Source organism: Oreochromis niloticus, linkage group LG11 (assembly GCF_001858045.2).
Source record: "Oreochromis niloticus isolate F11D_XX linkage group LG11, O_niloticus_UMD_NMBU, whole genome shotgun sequence".
NCBI lineage: Eukaryota > Metazoa > Chordata > Actinopteri > Cichliformes > Cichlidae > Oreochromis > Oreochromis niloticus.
In genome coordinates, this window is record NC_031976.2 from 19,266,571 (window position 1) to 19,281,441 (window position 14,871).

The window sequence follows — 14,871 nt, forward strand, 5'->3', positions numbered from 1 at the left end:
TTTACACACCTAGACAGCCCTGAAACCTATAATAACTTTATTTGTGTCTAGCCTTGAAGGCTTAAACCTGTGTGAGTGTAAATAAGCTGCAGAAATTGGGGGTTAATACAGAGATCACTGACATTCAAGCTCCACCTGTGAAATGTACAACTGGATATTAAATGAAAGGTGTATAACAAAATAGCATGGGAACTTCAGAAATGTAAATTATGTGTCCCAGAATTGTGAGAGAGAATAAAATGCACTTAATTAAGAAATTATGGTTTATTTATGAGAGTTTTTCTGCAAAGGATTTTGTTTTTGTTATTCATTAGGTCCTTTTTTCTTCATTAAAACCACTTCTTAAAATGACAAATCCTGCAAAATCGAATATCCACAGACGTTCAGCCGTCATTATGTTTTAGTTACTATTCACATACAGAAATTAGATATTTGAAATTGTGTGCACAGGAGTGTGCAATACCAACACTTTTAACTTTAACTCACAGAAGAGGATAATTTGACTGAGGCGATACTAACAGATAAATTATGAGATTTCCCTTTGAATTGTACAGCCACAGTTCCAAAAATGTTGGGACTCTGTAAAATCAGATCAAACAAGAACGTAATGATCTCATAGACCCACATTTTATTCACAATAGAACAACAGGTCAGTAAATTAAAAGAGCATCTTAGAGAGGCAGAGTTCCTCAGAGGTTCATCTGTCTATAAATAAACTGCATCTACAAATTTTCGAACATTTTCAGAATAATGTTCCTTGATTTAAAATTGTGAAGATGTTGAATATTTCATCATCTACAGTACATAGATGATGTAGATATTATAAGATTGCTTGAATCTTATAATATCATTATAAGATTCAAGCAATCTGGGGAAATCTCTGGGAGCAAGAGATAAGGCTGAAATTCAGTACTCGTTGCCCGTGATGTTCAGGCAGCACTGCATTAAAAACAGGTATGATTCTGTCATGGAAATCACTGCACGGGCTCAGGAACACTTCCAGAAATCATTTACTGTGAACACAGTTCACTGTGCCATCCAGATCTTACGGATCTGTCATGCGAAGAAGAAGCCATATGAGAACATGATCAAGAAATGCCATTGTCATCACTAAGCTAAAGTTCATTTAAAATGGACTGAAGCAAAGCGGAAAAGTGTTCTGTGGTCAGATGGCTCTGATGGTTTGAGGGTGCATTAGTGCCTGTGGAACTGGCAGTTTGCACATCTGGAAAGACCCCATCAGTGCTAAAAGGTATATACAGGTTTGAGAGAAACATCTGCTCCCATCCACATTATGTCTTTTTCAGGCAAGCGCTTGCATATTTTAGCAAGACTAATAAATCGCGTACTGCTACTATGATAACAGCATGGCTTTGAAACAAAAGAATCTGATGCTGAACTGGCCTGCCTGCAGTTCAGACATTTCACCAATGAAAAAATATTTGGAGCATCGTGAAACAAAAAAAATACACCAAAAAAGAACAGCTGAACAGCTAGAATCATATATCAGACAAGAATGGGACAACTTTCTCCCAAAAGTTCAGCAACTGGTCTCCTCAGCCCTGAGACATTTACGGCCTGCCGTTAAAAGAGGAGAGGATGCCACATCATGGTATAGAAAACCCTCTGGGCCCTGTCCCAAATCTTTTGAACTGCACTGCTGCCATCAAATTCAAAATGAGCAAATATGCTTTCTTAAAATTGTACATTTTCACTGTTGAAAGATTTGATATGTTTTCTGTGTTTGCTTGTGAATAAAATACACTGAAAAAAAGGGCCAGCTCTTGGATTTACGTAAGCACCTTGCATGTATTTAACACAATTGCCTCATGCTTTAAAGTTAAGTGTAACTATATAGTGTAGAAACTACATGATATGCAGAGAGGGTAGATTAAATTGTTCATATCATGTTCAAGTGAAGTAAGGCAATAATATAGCAATGTTAAATCCCGCGACAGTGCACAGGTTTCAGTCTCGCGCTCTTTGGATCGGGGTTTCAGGAAGGCATCCATCTCAGTCAAGTCGAGCAGCCACCTCTACTTTTTTTGGTATAACGAAAAAGTAAATTGGGTGGTTGTTACATTAAAAAAGTCTAACTTGTAATTTGAACACAATAATTTCATGTTTCTATGAACGTAATTAAATCATGAAGGATCTGTACAAAATTCAACAGCTTAATTTGTTCTTGTTGAGATGACATGATACAATCTAGTAAGAGTGGTTAGTTGCTGAACTCATGAAATTCACAAGATCGCATGAGATTTCAAACTGCAGGAAAATCACTGGAGTTATAAGAGGCAGACAACTACACACACACCACGTGTATGCTATTGCTATTTATTGTGGATTAACCTGTCAAGGACAAAAACAAAAAAATTCTGCATCAAGTACAGGAAATCATAGCTTCCTTGTGTTTCCTAGATTGTTGGCATAGTGGTTAGTATTGTTGCTTCACAGTAAGAAGGTCCTGGGTTCAAATCCACATTCTGGCTAGTTTGCAGTGGTTTCTCTCTGGGTATTCTGGTTTCCTCCCACAGTTAAAAGTCATGCAGTTATTAGCGGTAGGGTTAACTGGTGATTCTAAATTACCTGTGAATGTAAGTGTAAATGGTTGTTTGTTTCTATGTGATAGACTGGTGAGCTGTCTGGGGTGTACCCTGCCTCGTAACCTATCACTTCAGGGTTATTTCCCAGCCCCCCTGCAACCAGGATAAAGATAGGAGGATGGTAGTTGTTGTAGACCCATTCAATTCCTATGGTAACCAGGATCTAGACTTGGTAGAACATTGTGTAATATGAAGACAACATGTAGTATTTAAGTGACCAAGTAGTATTGGGGTAAAAGTTATTAAATAGTGTTGAAATAAAATGACCAAATTGTGAAGGATTAAAACATTCCAAGAGCTCAACTTACTTCATCTGAACATGTTTCAATCGCGTTTTATGAACACAAAATGCACATGTTTACTGAATATGAAAAAGTTGTGTTGATTTAAGTCAGTTGTTTAAGTTTCTGCCAAAGCAAAAACATTTGTGTGCAACCAATGTCCACTATTGAATCAAGTAAATCCAAGATGGCCTTTTTTTCAGTGTATGGGTTTATGACATTTCCAAATCATTGCATTCTGTTTTTACTTACATTTTGCACAGTGTCCCATTTTTTGACCCAAGAGCCAGAACTTCACCGGGTAATAAACGCAGTGATGAGCACTCAGGCTTGTAGCTATTTGTGTTTTCGCATTTCAATCTGCACTCTTGGGTCTCTTGGGGTTGCTCAGCTTTCATAAAAACTAAAAGAAAGACCTTATCCTTAGGGATTTGTGTCACTGTGGAATAGTGGCCCAAGGTTTATGTTGGTAACAAGAAATAATGAGACAACGTGTTTCAGGTCATTTATGGAGTAAAGCAACAAGTACTGAAACTAATGACTTTCACTGGCAAGTAATGTTCCCTCTAAGCTGCGCACGTGCGCAATTGCGCACTGCTGGCACGGTCTCTGCGCACAGAAAATCTGCGTTGCGCACAGAAAAAAATCTAACCTGAATTGAAATTAAAATAAATACGTTAACAATTCTGTTTTGCAGTGTTAGTCAGTAAGTGACTGGCTGCTCCCGTATGGGATTACAACGATGCCACCTTATCCCATAGTCCAGCCAATGATGTGATTCACATTCGTATATACGCAGCTAATCAGCGTCGTTGACAGGCTATGACAGCGTCCTTATGTGCCGACACCGGTGTTTTAGCTAGCAAAGCGGCGTGGCTGATGTGGAGTGAAGCCACGTTAATGACAACGTGTACAACCATTGGAGATGTGAGCAGGACAGACGGAACAATTGACGGAAAAAGTGTGGACTTTATACCAGTTTTTAAATTGTGTTGATAGGCCACGTAAAACCAGAGTTATGATAAAAATATTTGCAATGTTTGGTTTTCTTCCTGAATACTATCGTTGTTTATATTTACTGCAGGAAGAAACGGTAAAAACGGCGTTTTATAAATAAAACGCTGGAAAGCACTCTCCGCCTGTGAGCAAAAACACCCCGCCCCCCAACCCTCCTTTCTTATTCGTCCAAAAAAGTACCATGTCGACCAATCAAAAAATGGTATGGCAACGTGGCATTTAGTTGTTAAGAAACGGGGGGAAGTTTTAGGAGCCACCGCGGTGTTTTGAGATGTGAGAGATTTGAGACGTTTAGCGCAAATCTTGTGTAGTTAGTGTGTAGTTAGTGTGTAGTGTAGTCAATAGTTTTGTTGTGTGTGTCAGAACAATGAGGCGACTACTGAATGTTACAGGTGTTACAGGAGTGATACATCTCCTGTTGTCAGGCCTGCAGGTAACATACTACACAGGCCAATGGCTAGATTTTTTTTTTACATTTTCATTGTAAATGAGCTAAAGCAGTTTAAAAGTAGTCCACCATAAATGTAAATGCTGTAATTTGATTATTTTAATAAACCATGTAACTTGGATGGATTAGATGCTGGCGTGACCACAGTGCACACGTCTGCTGTTGCTCACAGTGGTCCAAGGGACCGCTCAGGGAGTTTGTGTGTTCGCTCAGACACATGAAAAATTAGAGGGAACATTGCTGGCAAGTAAGCAAATTACTGCATTACTTTTATGACGAGTACTGTGTGATATATTACTTTTTTTGAGTAACATTCCCAGCACTGGGTAAGGCCTCATAGTATCACATCTTTTGTGTAAAAGTGCTTTTGAAATCACACACTACACAGACAAATGTCTTTATTTTTGTAAAGTAAAAAATATTCTAAACTAAGATTCATGTGAAATATGCCTCTGCATACTTAGCCTGATTATTAATTTATATTTAATTTAGATTTGAGTGTTGAGCCTTGACCGCATTTCTCCATTTTTACAAAGAATAGATGGTAAAAACTGTGTTGTTCTTTCTTTGTTTTGTCCTGTCTCACATGGTTTCTTTCAGAGAAATCCAAGGCTTTGCAGACATTCAACATTCAGAAAAGGGTCTTAAGAAGTATTCACTGAACTCATATTAAAACCCAAATACACACAGTGCTCAAAGAAGCATCTACTGAAGTTTTTTTCCACTTCACATTTTCAATATTTCTGCTTTCCCTGAACTATTAAATTTTAAGGTCTTCAGGTTCAATAAAAAAGAAAAAAGATTAAAAAAAGCAGTGTTGTTTAAAACAAATTTTGCCATATGCTAGCTTCACATTTATTTTTTTCATGCAAGCAAACCGTGTAAGCTTCAGGATTGCATTAAAGACTTACATTTTCAGCGCAGCATGAGGTGCACTCACTGTGGCCGAGCACATCAGTGGAGCAAATGGTACCTCAAGCAAAAGTGTTTTCCATTGTCTGGAGGATTGGACCTTTAGAAATTCTCATCTCCCTCACTCTGTTGAGGTAAAAGTTGCCCTCCATTACATCAGGAAGCAGCTAGCCTATCACAAGGGGCTTTTTCTGAGTTCTCACACAGCACATATGCTTAATTGATTCAGCACAAATGTCAAAAGTGAAGTGTTTAAAGTGAGCAGTGTTACTGCTGCAGCTCCGGTCTTGCAGCCTAATTTATTGTGGAAGCCCCTGGAGGTTTGCAAGTAGGCTACAGCATCACCAGTGCCATGGTTTGAGGAAATGTTGCAATTCCTTCAGAAAAAGAGCTCAACCTGGGCAAAACAATGTGATGATGAATAACTCGCTGTTTCGGTTAATTCCAAACGCATGTTGAAGGTGGTACAAACCTGCAGGCTTCTGTGTTCAGCTCAGTACTGTCTTAACAAGAGTACACAACAGTACTGATAAGAAGACTCATCCATAAAGCAAGAATGAGTGAGACTAATCAGGGTGTCTTTAACTGGGTGAATCCTCTAAAAAATTTCACAAGAATGCATTTTGCAACAATAACCACTCTACGAGATTTATTATTTCCACTTTACCTGCTAGTTTTCTTGGTAAGCTCTGCCAAGTAGTTACTCAAAGATAGAAATCACTAAAGTTTTTGGTCTTCTATAAAGTAATACCAAGCATTCGTATCTAAAAAAGGCTTAAAAATACGGTCATTAAAGTTGAATTAAGAAGCCATAAAAAGAGGAGAAATATAGAATAATTACAAGCTGCTCAGTTTAATATCCAGACATTGAACTAAGTAACACTGGTTCTGATATGAATCATTAAATCATAGAGCATTAGATGGATTAATGGTTGTAAAAATGTAGGTGACTGTCTATGTGACATATAGGAAATTCTTTTAAAGCACTGATATTCTGCCTTTCCTCGGGTTTTGTCCTAATTTGATCCTAATGTGAGCTGTGCAGTTTTACAGTGAATAAATCAACATGACTTCACGGGCACACTCGTGCAGGAGCCCAAGTATTCCTCCAATCCTGCCTTCAAGAGCTACAAATCATAAAGATAACATAAAGCAGAATTTACTCACATTTAGATGAATGTGTAGAGATGAGCTCCACAAGGGGAGCCAAGAGCTGAGTCAGTCTTCATAAACATGGATGATAACACATAAAGGGGAACTGAATTATGTTCAGAGGTCAAAAAGTCCAGGGAACCCTTGCTTTATACTACAGTGTTATAAATGGTTTGTCAGTATAGTCATAAAGGACACTGGACACAAGACTGCAGTTCAAAATGATTGTTTTTAATGAACTATGAAGAAGAACATTAGAGAAATAAAATGACACATGATCACATATCGTAATGCTTCGATGCACCAAGACAATCTGGCAGAAAACACAGGGAAGAGTATTTATACTGAGGAAACTATTTAGATTATTGATGACAGGAGCTGGTGTTAAAGAGAAACCCCGAACCATTATACACCTACAAAGCAATTCACTAACATGCTTAATCAGAATAATCAATTAAAAAAAAAACATAAGATTGTTTTTTTCATGAAAATGAAACTGATTAAAGACATTACCCTAACCAAAGACCAGCTGCAGATATTTTCAAGCTTCTTCTTAATGACTTTATTTATTTATAGTGTAACTTTATTCACAAGTGATCTTATTTTCTACTAGCACTCTGCCTGTGGCCTCGAACTCTAGCGCCCTCCAGTTTATCACATTCCCAGGAGTGAAGTTCAGATCTTCTATGAAACGTTGGATCTCACAAGGGGAAAGGACGTAGTTCCACATGTGGACATCAGACATCATCCCAACAAAAGACTGATTGATGTCAAATCCCCCGCCATGGGAATCCTGCTCCTGAATAAATTGCAGAGAGTTGGGATGAGTACTCACAGAAATATATTCATACAATAAATAAATTCTCCAGAATACCCAGAACGTATAAATTTACCTGTCCTACGATAACAATTGGATCAGTGATGACTGATCCACCAATGAATTTCTTTATTGAGGGCTTTCCGTTAAGCCACAGCTGCACCAGTTCAGATTCAGAATCCCAAGTGGTGCAAATAGACTGCCACGTATTCAGCATGTAATCCTGGTCTGTAAATGTTACTCTGTTGTTTCTGACATAGATGTCAATCACATTATTTCCTGCTTCTTTGAATACCAGGAAGCCATTGTGGAAAGAGGGTGTGGAGAGAGAGAAAAGGTTGTGGTTCCTGCTGAGGTCTGTAATAGACCTGCAGGAATAATGGTAAGATAAAATGATCATACAGGACATGTTGCTTTTGTAATCGTATCAATCGTTGGTTCCATTAAGCAGTTAGTGTTTCAAAACTACCTGAAACAGGCCGTCACAGCTGTGAAGCTCTGCATGGACGTATTCAGTCTCACATTAGCTGTGTCAGTTTCTTGTGGAAAGATGAACATTTTGCCAGAGAGATCTACAAAAAAGGCACGTTGGACAGATCAAGTCATGACTAAAAAAAGAAAAAATCCAAATCTGATGCCATACTGTACATCTCAACACTGTGCACAGTTTAGCCATTACATAACTGATTACAGAGAAACAAAAAGTTGGATGAACCTGACTGAAGATGGTTAATAACACTTTAAATATTCTATTCACCTTTTTTATACATGAAGGTATAAGACATCCTTGTTAAAAATATCTTTAAGACTCATATAACATCAACGTAAAAATGCCCTTTTGATTTTCTCTTATAAATAAGAATACATATGTATTACCTTGAGGCACTGCAGCACATGCTGTCAGCATTACCAGGAGAATCAGAAGTGCCATCTGATAAAAAGTCAAATAAACCAGACAATTCAGTTCAATGAACTCAGTGCTGCCGCACTGCTTTTCCTGACCTCATATAATAGGCAGCGGAAAATAGAAGGAGTGCGGTCACCTTAATCCTTATTCAAGTCTTACCTTTAAGTCTGTGTCAAGACGATGTGATGAGAACAAACTGGAATTGTGTGTTTTATACCTTTGCTGCTTCCTCATTCTTGTTACTGTGTGCTTCAACACTGGAAAACTATTACTACTGGCCTCATTAGCCATTTAGCATAGAAATATAAATTTAACTATTATTTAATACAATATGGGCAGCACGGTGGCACGGTGGTTAGCACTGTTGCCGCACAGCAAGAAGGTCCTGAGTTCAATTCCACCATCAGGCCGGGGTCTTTCTGTGTGGAGTTTGCATGTTCTCCCCGTGTTTGCGTGGGTTCCCTCCGGGTACTCCGGCTTCCTCCCACCGTCCAAAGACATGCAGCTTGCGGGGATAGGTTAATTGGATAATCTAAATTGGCACTAGGTGTGAATGTGTGAGTGAATGGTTGTCTGTCCCTGTGTGTTGGCCCTGCGACAGACTGGCGACCTGTCCAGGGTGTACCCCGCCTCTCGCCCTATGACAGCTGGGATAGGCTCCAGCGACCCTGAAAAGGATGGATGGATGAATTTAATACAATATTTAATGCTGTACAGCCATGTGCGAAAGTCTTGTCCTCCCCCCCCTTTTACTTTTTGCTAGGTAAAAAAGTCCAACGACTTACTTAAACATGCGACATATGTAACCCAAAAAAGCAATGAACCTAATCAACCTGCTGGCTGTAGCTATCAATACTGTTATACGGTGATACAATATAGGTATACAGAAGGAAAAGAAAGCACAGCCACCTTAACTCTCTGGCTCTTTTCCATTAGACAAAAAGCCTTTGTCAAAATCAACAATGAACTGTAATTTTGAGTTCATGCCTTCACAGCTTCCCCATTCTAGCTGGAATCAATGTGCAATTCAGTTGGAGCATTCACGATTACACCACGTCCTGCTAAATAACAGTGTGCAACAGGTATTTCACCAGTTTACTGTAAATGTGACCATTTTAAGAAGAATGAACTTTAAAGGTCAGGATTGTGCTGGTGTTAAAAATATTGTCTTCTTATTTTAGAACATGTTTTAATGGAGTTGCTGAGAGTGGATGAGATGGATTAGATTGATCGGTAATTCGGTGCCCAAAGGTATAAATGGTTGTCTGTTTTTCTGTGTTAGCCCTGCAACAAACTGGTGATCTGTCCAGGGTGTACCCTGCCTCTCACCCAGTGGTAGCTGGGATTGGCTCCAGCCCCTCCTGGCGACCCTGATGAGGATAAGGAGAAGAGAATGGATGGATGGACAGTGTGAGAGAAAGTTAAAATAAAAATTCAAATGATAAAAATTCAATAATGTGGGTGATAAAACTCATAATAATGAAACAAGGAAATAAATCAGTGTATACGCAATTTAAAAAAGATAAACACATCCTTGCATCATTAACTTGAGGCATTAAGGACTACAAGCAGACCCACTAAAAGGTAATTTGGCTGAAGTCCTAGTCATATGAGACGTCAAAATAAAACAGACTACAGGAGCTTACAAAGTGTTTCTTTTTAAAATTCATGTGCAAACCAAGAAACTGGGAAAGCTACATGTAACTGTCAGTGGTGTTAGATGCCTCAATCTGCTAAAGGATGCAATATATTAGAGATGGAAGAGATAGAGAAGAAATAGGGGAGGCATGATTAGATAACTATCACCAGCTGCGCCGGCCAGCCTCCCCTGGCATTACTCCTGAACCCACTGCACCTCTCCTGCAGCTGAGCCACAGACCACACCCCGCCATCATAATATGGTACTCTAATTTAATGCCACCTTTTCAACAAATGCAACCAAAGTTTAGGATCGTGCTCCAGTCCTCTGGTTTTTCAGATAGTCTTCATGCTGCAGTTATCTGATCTTTTCGTTAGTCAGAAGTCCAGAATTTGTTTATTTAACTAGCACTGATGAGAGTTAGAAGCTCTTTTGTGAGCGTCCTTTTTTGTAAACGTGTGCATTTTGATATGCGAGACAGTATTTCCTGATTTCTTTCTTTTTTCCCTTACTGTCTTTTTGCTTACCCTTTTCCCCGTCAGACTTAAATTAAATAAAGGTTGATTACTTGTGATAAGCAGCTGCCAGTTGTCTGATAAAGTCATTGCTCTTGATTAGCTGAAATGGCTTGTCTAAGCACAACATCAAGGGCCTGTTTGTACTGTCACATCCAAATATTACACCATGTCTTCAGAGGACATCTGTGATGTGTCTGTCATGGAGAACAGAATCATGAACTGGAGGGATGAACCCTGGAGAGGGATCAGACTGAAACGACTAGGCAGAGCACACTGAACTCAGCAGGGAAAGACTCCACAAGTTTCACCTCCAGACAGGATGAGACGTAGTTGGCAGGCAAGAAATAGAGCAAAAGTTTTGAATCAGTTTGAGCAACATTTTAACAGTTTTTATGCTGAGGTTTGAAGCTGATTTTAGATATAATCATGAATATAAAATGCTGTACTATTTTAATATTGTGTTACTACTGAAAGGAAAGTACTATGATTCTTTGTTACATTTCTTAACAAGAGAGTGCAGAACAACAGGTGTAACTGGTCCTCAGGTATTTATACATTGAAGCATCTTTGTATATATCTGTGCCCAAGACATTGCTATTGCTTAGAATATGCAATATATCAAACTACTACAATACTACTCTTTCATAATTTATAACTTCATAAAAAAGTTGCATATTTTTCTAAAGCAATTGGAGTCTGCATCAAATTTTAATGGCTTCATCTATTGCTCATGCTCTACCTCCATCAAGTTTCAGGAAATTTAGCTAAGCATTTTTTCCCAGTCTTATCTTGCTGAAAGACAAAGAGAAAGACAAACATACAAAAACAGAAGAAAATGACTTTTCTGTGACGGTTCTGGGAATCGACTCTGTATTTGTAAAACATTTGTTATCAACAAGATTTAAATGCAAAACTGGTTTTCTTATCAGTTACTCAACACAAGAGGGAATGTTTCATTCTCACAAATATTATCACAAAGTAAAAAAAAGACTCTAATACTACAGAGGTAGCAGTCGGAGGTCTGGTATTTCATCAACAAGAACCACACTAGCATAATGAAAATAATAGATAAATAATAATAACTAGCTAAGCCAAAGGCTGCATTTTGAAGTAGGCCTCAGTGAGGCCTGGCATCTGTGAGAGAGAATGACAAATAAAGAATGAGGAAGGGAAGAGCAAGAACGAACATATATGCCAGCATTTACATGCCTATGATGGGAAGAGGAGTGTTTCAAGTGTGAACCTGCTTCTCAACTTCATATGAAACAATGTGAATAAACAACTGTCAACAATATAGTGTGACATAACAGACATAAAGAGGAAATGGCACAAGATGCAAGTTATTCTCTGAGAAGTTTGTTATAAAACAGCATTTGTATGGTGCAGGAGAGGACAACACTAAGCAGTGACCTGCATAAAGAGCCTTAGGCAACTGTCAGAGTGTCAGACTTTACCTTGTAACCACTGAGCTGCTGTGCAGAAATTTGGCAATGAAAAACATAAAATGTAACAGCCTGTCAGTAAAACCACAAGCCATGAGGGTGATGAAACGGTGAACAAAATATTAATTATACCTATTATCTTGATGGTAATGTTCCTTCATATAAGGGAATCATGATTTCAATCCACACAATAGTTTTATTTTCCCTCTGTGCGTGCAGAAGTCTGGTGAATTACATTTATGTCTAGGAAACATTTTTAAGTAAAACTGGGCAATGACAAAAATCCTACAAACTTTTTTGTGCCATGTGAAATAAATCCGTTTGCATGACTGGCTCGTCTTGCATGTGGGATGTTTCCAGGGTGAAAAAAGGACTGTCAGTTAAAACTACTACTACTGCAATGAAGACCACAAGCACACATACACATACACAGGGCTACATCAGGGTTTTTAAAAACAGCAATGTCCTTGACACAGAGCTGAATACAGTCACTATTAAACTGAGTAAAAAAGTGAGGATAGTTTACTGTAACGTAACCAGGATGTAATGATAAAATCAAATGATTAGAACAGTGATAATTAAAGGTAAGACAAAATAATGAGTCTGCAGTATAAAAATGTTGCCATTTCTAAAAACAAGGGTTTGCTTATGCTGAGCAAGTGAGGGATGAAATCACCATCTGACCAATCAGTTCTTTGGAAACAGTGCCACAATTCCTGCATTATCCCTCAGACCTCATAGCGATGATAGTGCGAGGATCTAAAGTGTTTCAGTAGTGTCTTTGTGTTTCCCTGATCAGTGTCGGCAATAAATATAGATTCTTAGATGCAACTTTATTATTTGATTTCTCTTTCCTCTATTGCCAGGAGGAAATTCTATTGTTTTATAAGCATTAATATATGATCTTAAAATAGAACACCCATTTGTACTTGCTGACCTTATATCAAGTTTGAACAGAGACTAAGCCTATGTTTGAAGTTTGTTTTTATATTTATTACTTATTTGCTCAAAGACACCACTTAAACACCTCTGAGGTTGCAGCTGAAAAGAATAACAACTAAAACTTTCTTTTAATTGAATAACCTAGATATAATCCATAAAACATCTCCCATAATTTAATGATACACCACTGTAATTCTTGTCAGCTTTCTGTTCTTTCTTTAAATAGACTGGACTTTACAGAAGGTCTGTTACAGTCTTACCAGCCAAAGCATTTAAAGCACACATGCATTCATGCAGCACTTTTAATAGTGAACTACTGTGCAGTGCTTTTCCTCTCACAGACAGTCTGCAGCAGCTGTGTTGCTCTCAGGTTGCATTTTGTGTGTGTAACCGCTTCATATTTTTCTAATATTAAAGTTTTATCTTTGTTTGTAAATTCAGCAACTTTGCTGCCGGTTCACTTATCCATGTTTGCCAAATGCTGTCATTGCCACCCTTTTACATTTGAACATACAGAAAAAACTCAGTGTTAACTTAACAAAATTGTAAACAGCTTGTTAGGGTAAGCAGAGTGGAAAGACACCCTGGGTTTGTCAAAGCTGCTTCACAGTACAGTGGTGTGCTACCTGGCACATGACACACAGGACACCTGCTGCAGTGCTTCTTTCATATCCACTATATGCAGAAATCTATTTATCAAGATTAGTGCAAATGCGAATGCTGGGGGTGCAAGGGGTGCACTGGTACTTACACCCTCACTCAACATGAAATAAGCAGTGAATTAAGGGTGCAAGTTTCTCACTCAGTGATTTTTCCCCTGGTTGTGTTAAGTGTAAAATTTTAGTTGTAAATCAAATTCATATATATTTATTTATTTATTTTAATGCAAATGCACATAAAATATGCATGCAAAATGATCAAAAAGGTTTGTAATTCAATCCATAAAATGCACAATACCTTTTTCTTGAGTTCCGCTTCAAGGTAATCTCTCTGTGGACCTCTCCAACACTACCACCACACCTGCTTTATTTAGATCCCTGAAAACGTTTTCTTTTTTTCTTATGACTAATTTCAGAAACACCTTTGCAATTTCAGCCATCATGTTAAGGATCATCACTGATGTCGAGAGCTTGGTCACCATGTGTGGGCCAGAGGGCAAATAACAGTCTTCTGTGGAAGAGCCCAAAGGCAACATCAGGTGAGCAGGATTCTTGTTATTTTCTGTAACATTCACAGGGTTATACAACATGTATTGGCCCAACTGCCAACATATTGCTTTACTGTAATGATGTTCTTAAGTGTGTGAGAGGAAATTTAGCGCAGGCAACCTGAATTGTGGCATGAGACCTCATGTCTTTGTGAACTGGATCACAGTAGCTCACCACGCACTGAAAAGGCAGGAAGTTTTTAGCTATTTCTTTCTGTAAAACATATGGAGAACCTCATAGGCACGAAGTTCAAAATTAATCAAATGATTGAGTGCAGAGAAGATGAGAGAGAGGGAGAGGAGTCTGGTGTTACACGACAATACATGCAGCACCTTTTTTGCCCAAAGCTCAACATTTAGCCACTGAGATCGCATTATCTAGCATCTAACAATATTACCTGCACACACAATTTACAATCCCTTTGCACCCACTTGGATTGAATTATTCTTCTATTATTGATTTCAGCCTATTTCCTGGGTGCACTATTGTGTTTGTGGGTGTTTTCAGGCAAACATAAAAACAAACATCTTAGAAAATCAGAGTTTTTTCTTTTCAAAGTTCTTAAAAATATGACAGACCTGAGTTTTTATTTCCCTATTGTAGATATATAAATTTATATTACATTATGACCTCAGCCCAGCAACCAGACCCTAAACTTCAACAAGTAGTAAAGGCAGAATGATTTGCAGCATTTTAGCTTTCACTTCTAGCTTTACATGTTTCTACAGTAATATCACCTTAGTGATTGCTTTTATTTTGTGTTCACATGTAAAAACTAAAACAAAGAACAAAGATTAATGTGTGTCCTCAGGGATTTGTGTTGGTGTGTGGAACTGTAGACTAAGGTTTATATTGTTAACTGGTAATTGCATGACAATTAATTTCAGGTCATTTTACAAAAGTAATGAGTAATGAGTAGTGTAATGAATTACTTTTTAATTATTATAATTTTAATATTATTTTTATTTAATTTTTATTATAA

At 38.0% G+C, this 14,871-nt stretch overlaps 1 protein-coding gene across 4 annotated transcripts; it reads right to left on the reverse strand.

Moving 5' to 3' along the window:
• Positions 1 to 6,727: 6,727 nt before the first annotated feature.
• On the reverse strand, positions 6,728 to 9,914 carry LOC109204112 (serum amyloid P-component-like). 4 transcript variants are annotated; one of them, XM_019364345.2, is made up of 6 exons: positions 9,787 to 9,914; positions 9,470 to 9,510; positions 8,110 to 8,164; positions 7,703 to 7,805; positions 7,310 to 7,601; positions 6,728 to 7,215 (listed from the first exon to the last, which is right to left on the reverse strand). In XM_019364345.2, exons 3-6 carry the CDS (start codon positions 8,162 to 8,164, stop codon positions 7,000 to 7,002), a joined length of 666 nt encoding a protein of 221 aa, XP_019219890.1. In that variant the 5' UTR covers positions 9,470 to 9,510; positions 9,787 to 9,914; the 3' UTR covers positions 6,728 to 6,999. The 4 variants fall into 4 exon arrangements, with proteins under 4 accessions (XP_019219890.1, XP_019219889.1, XP_019219891.1 ...); XM_019364344.2 differs by having other exon boundaries at positions 9,719 to 9,914; XM_019364346.2 differs by having other exon boundaries at positions 9,839 to 9,868.
• Positions 9,915 to 14,871: the final 4,957 nt, after the last annotated feature.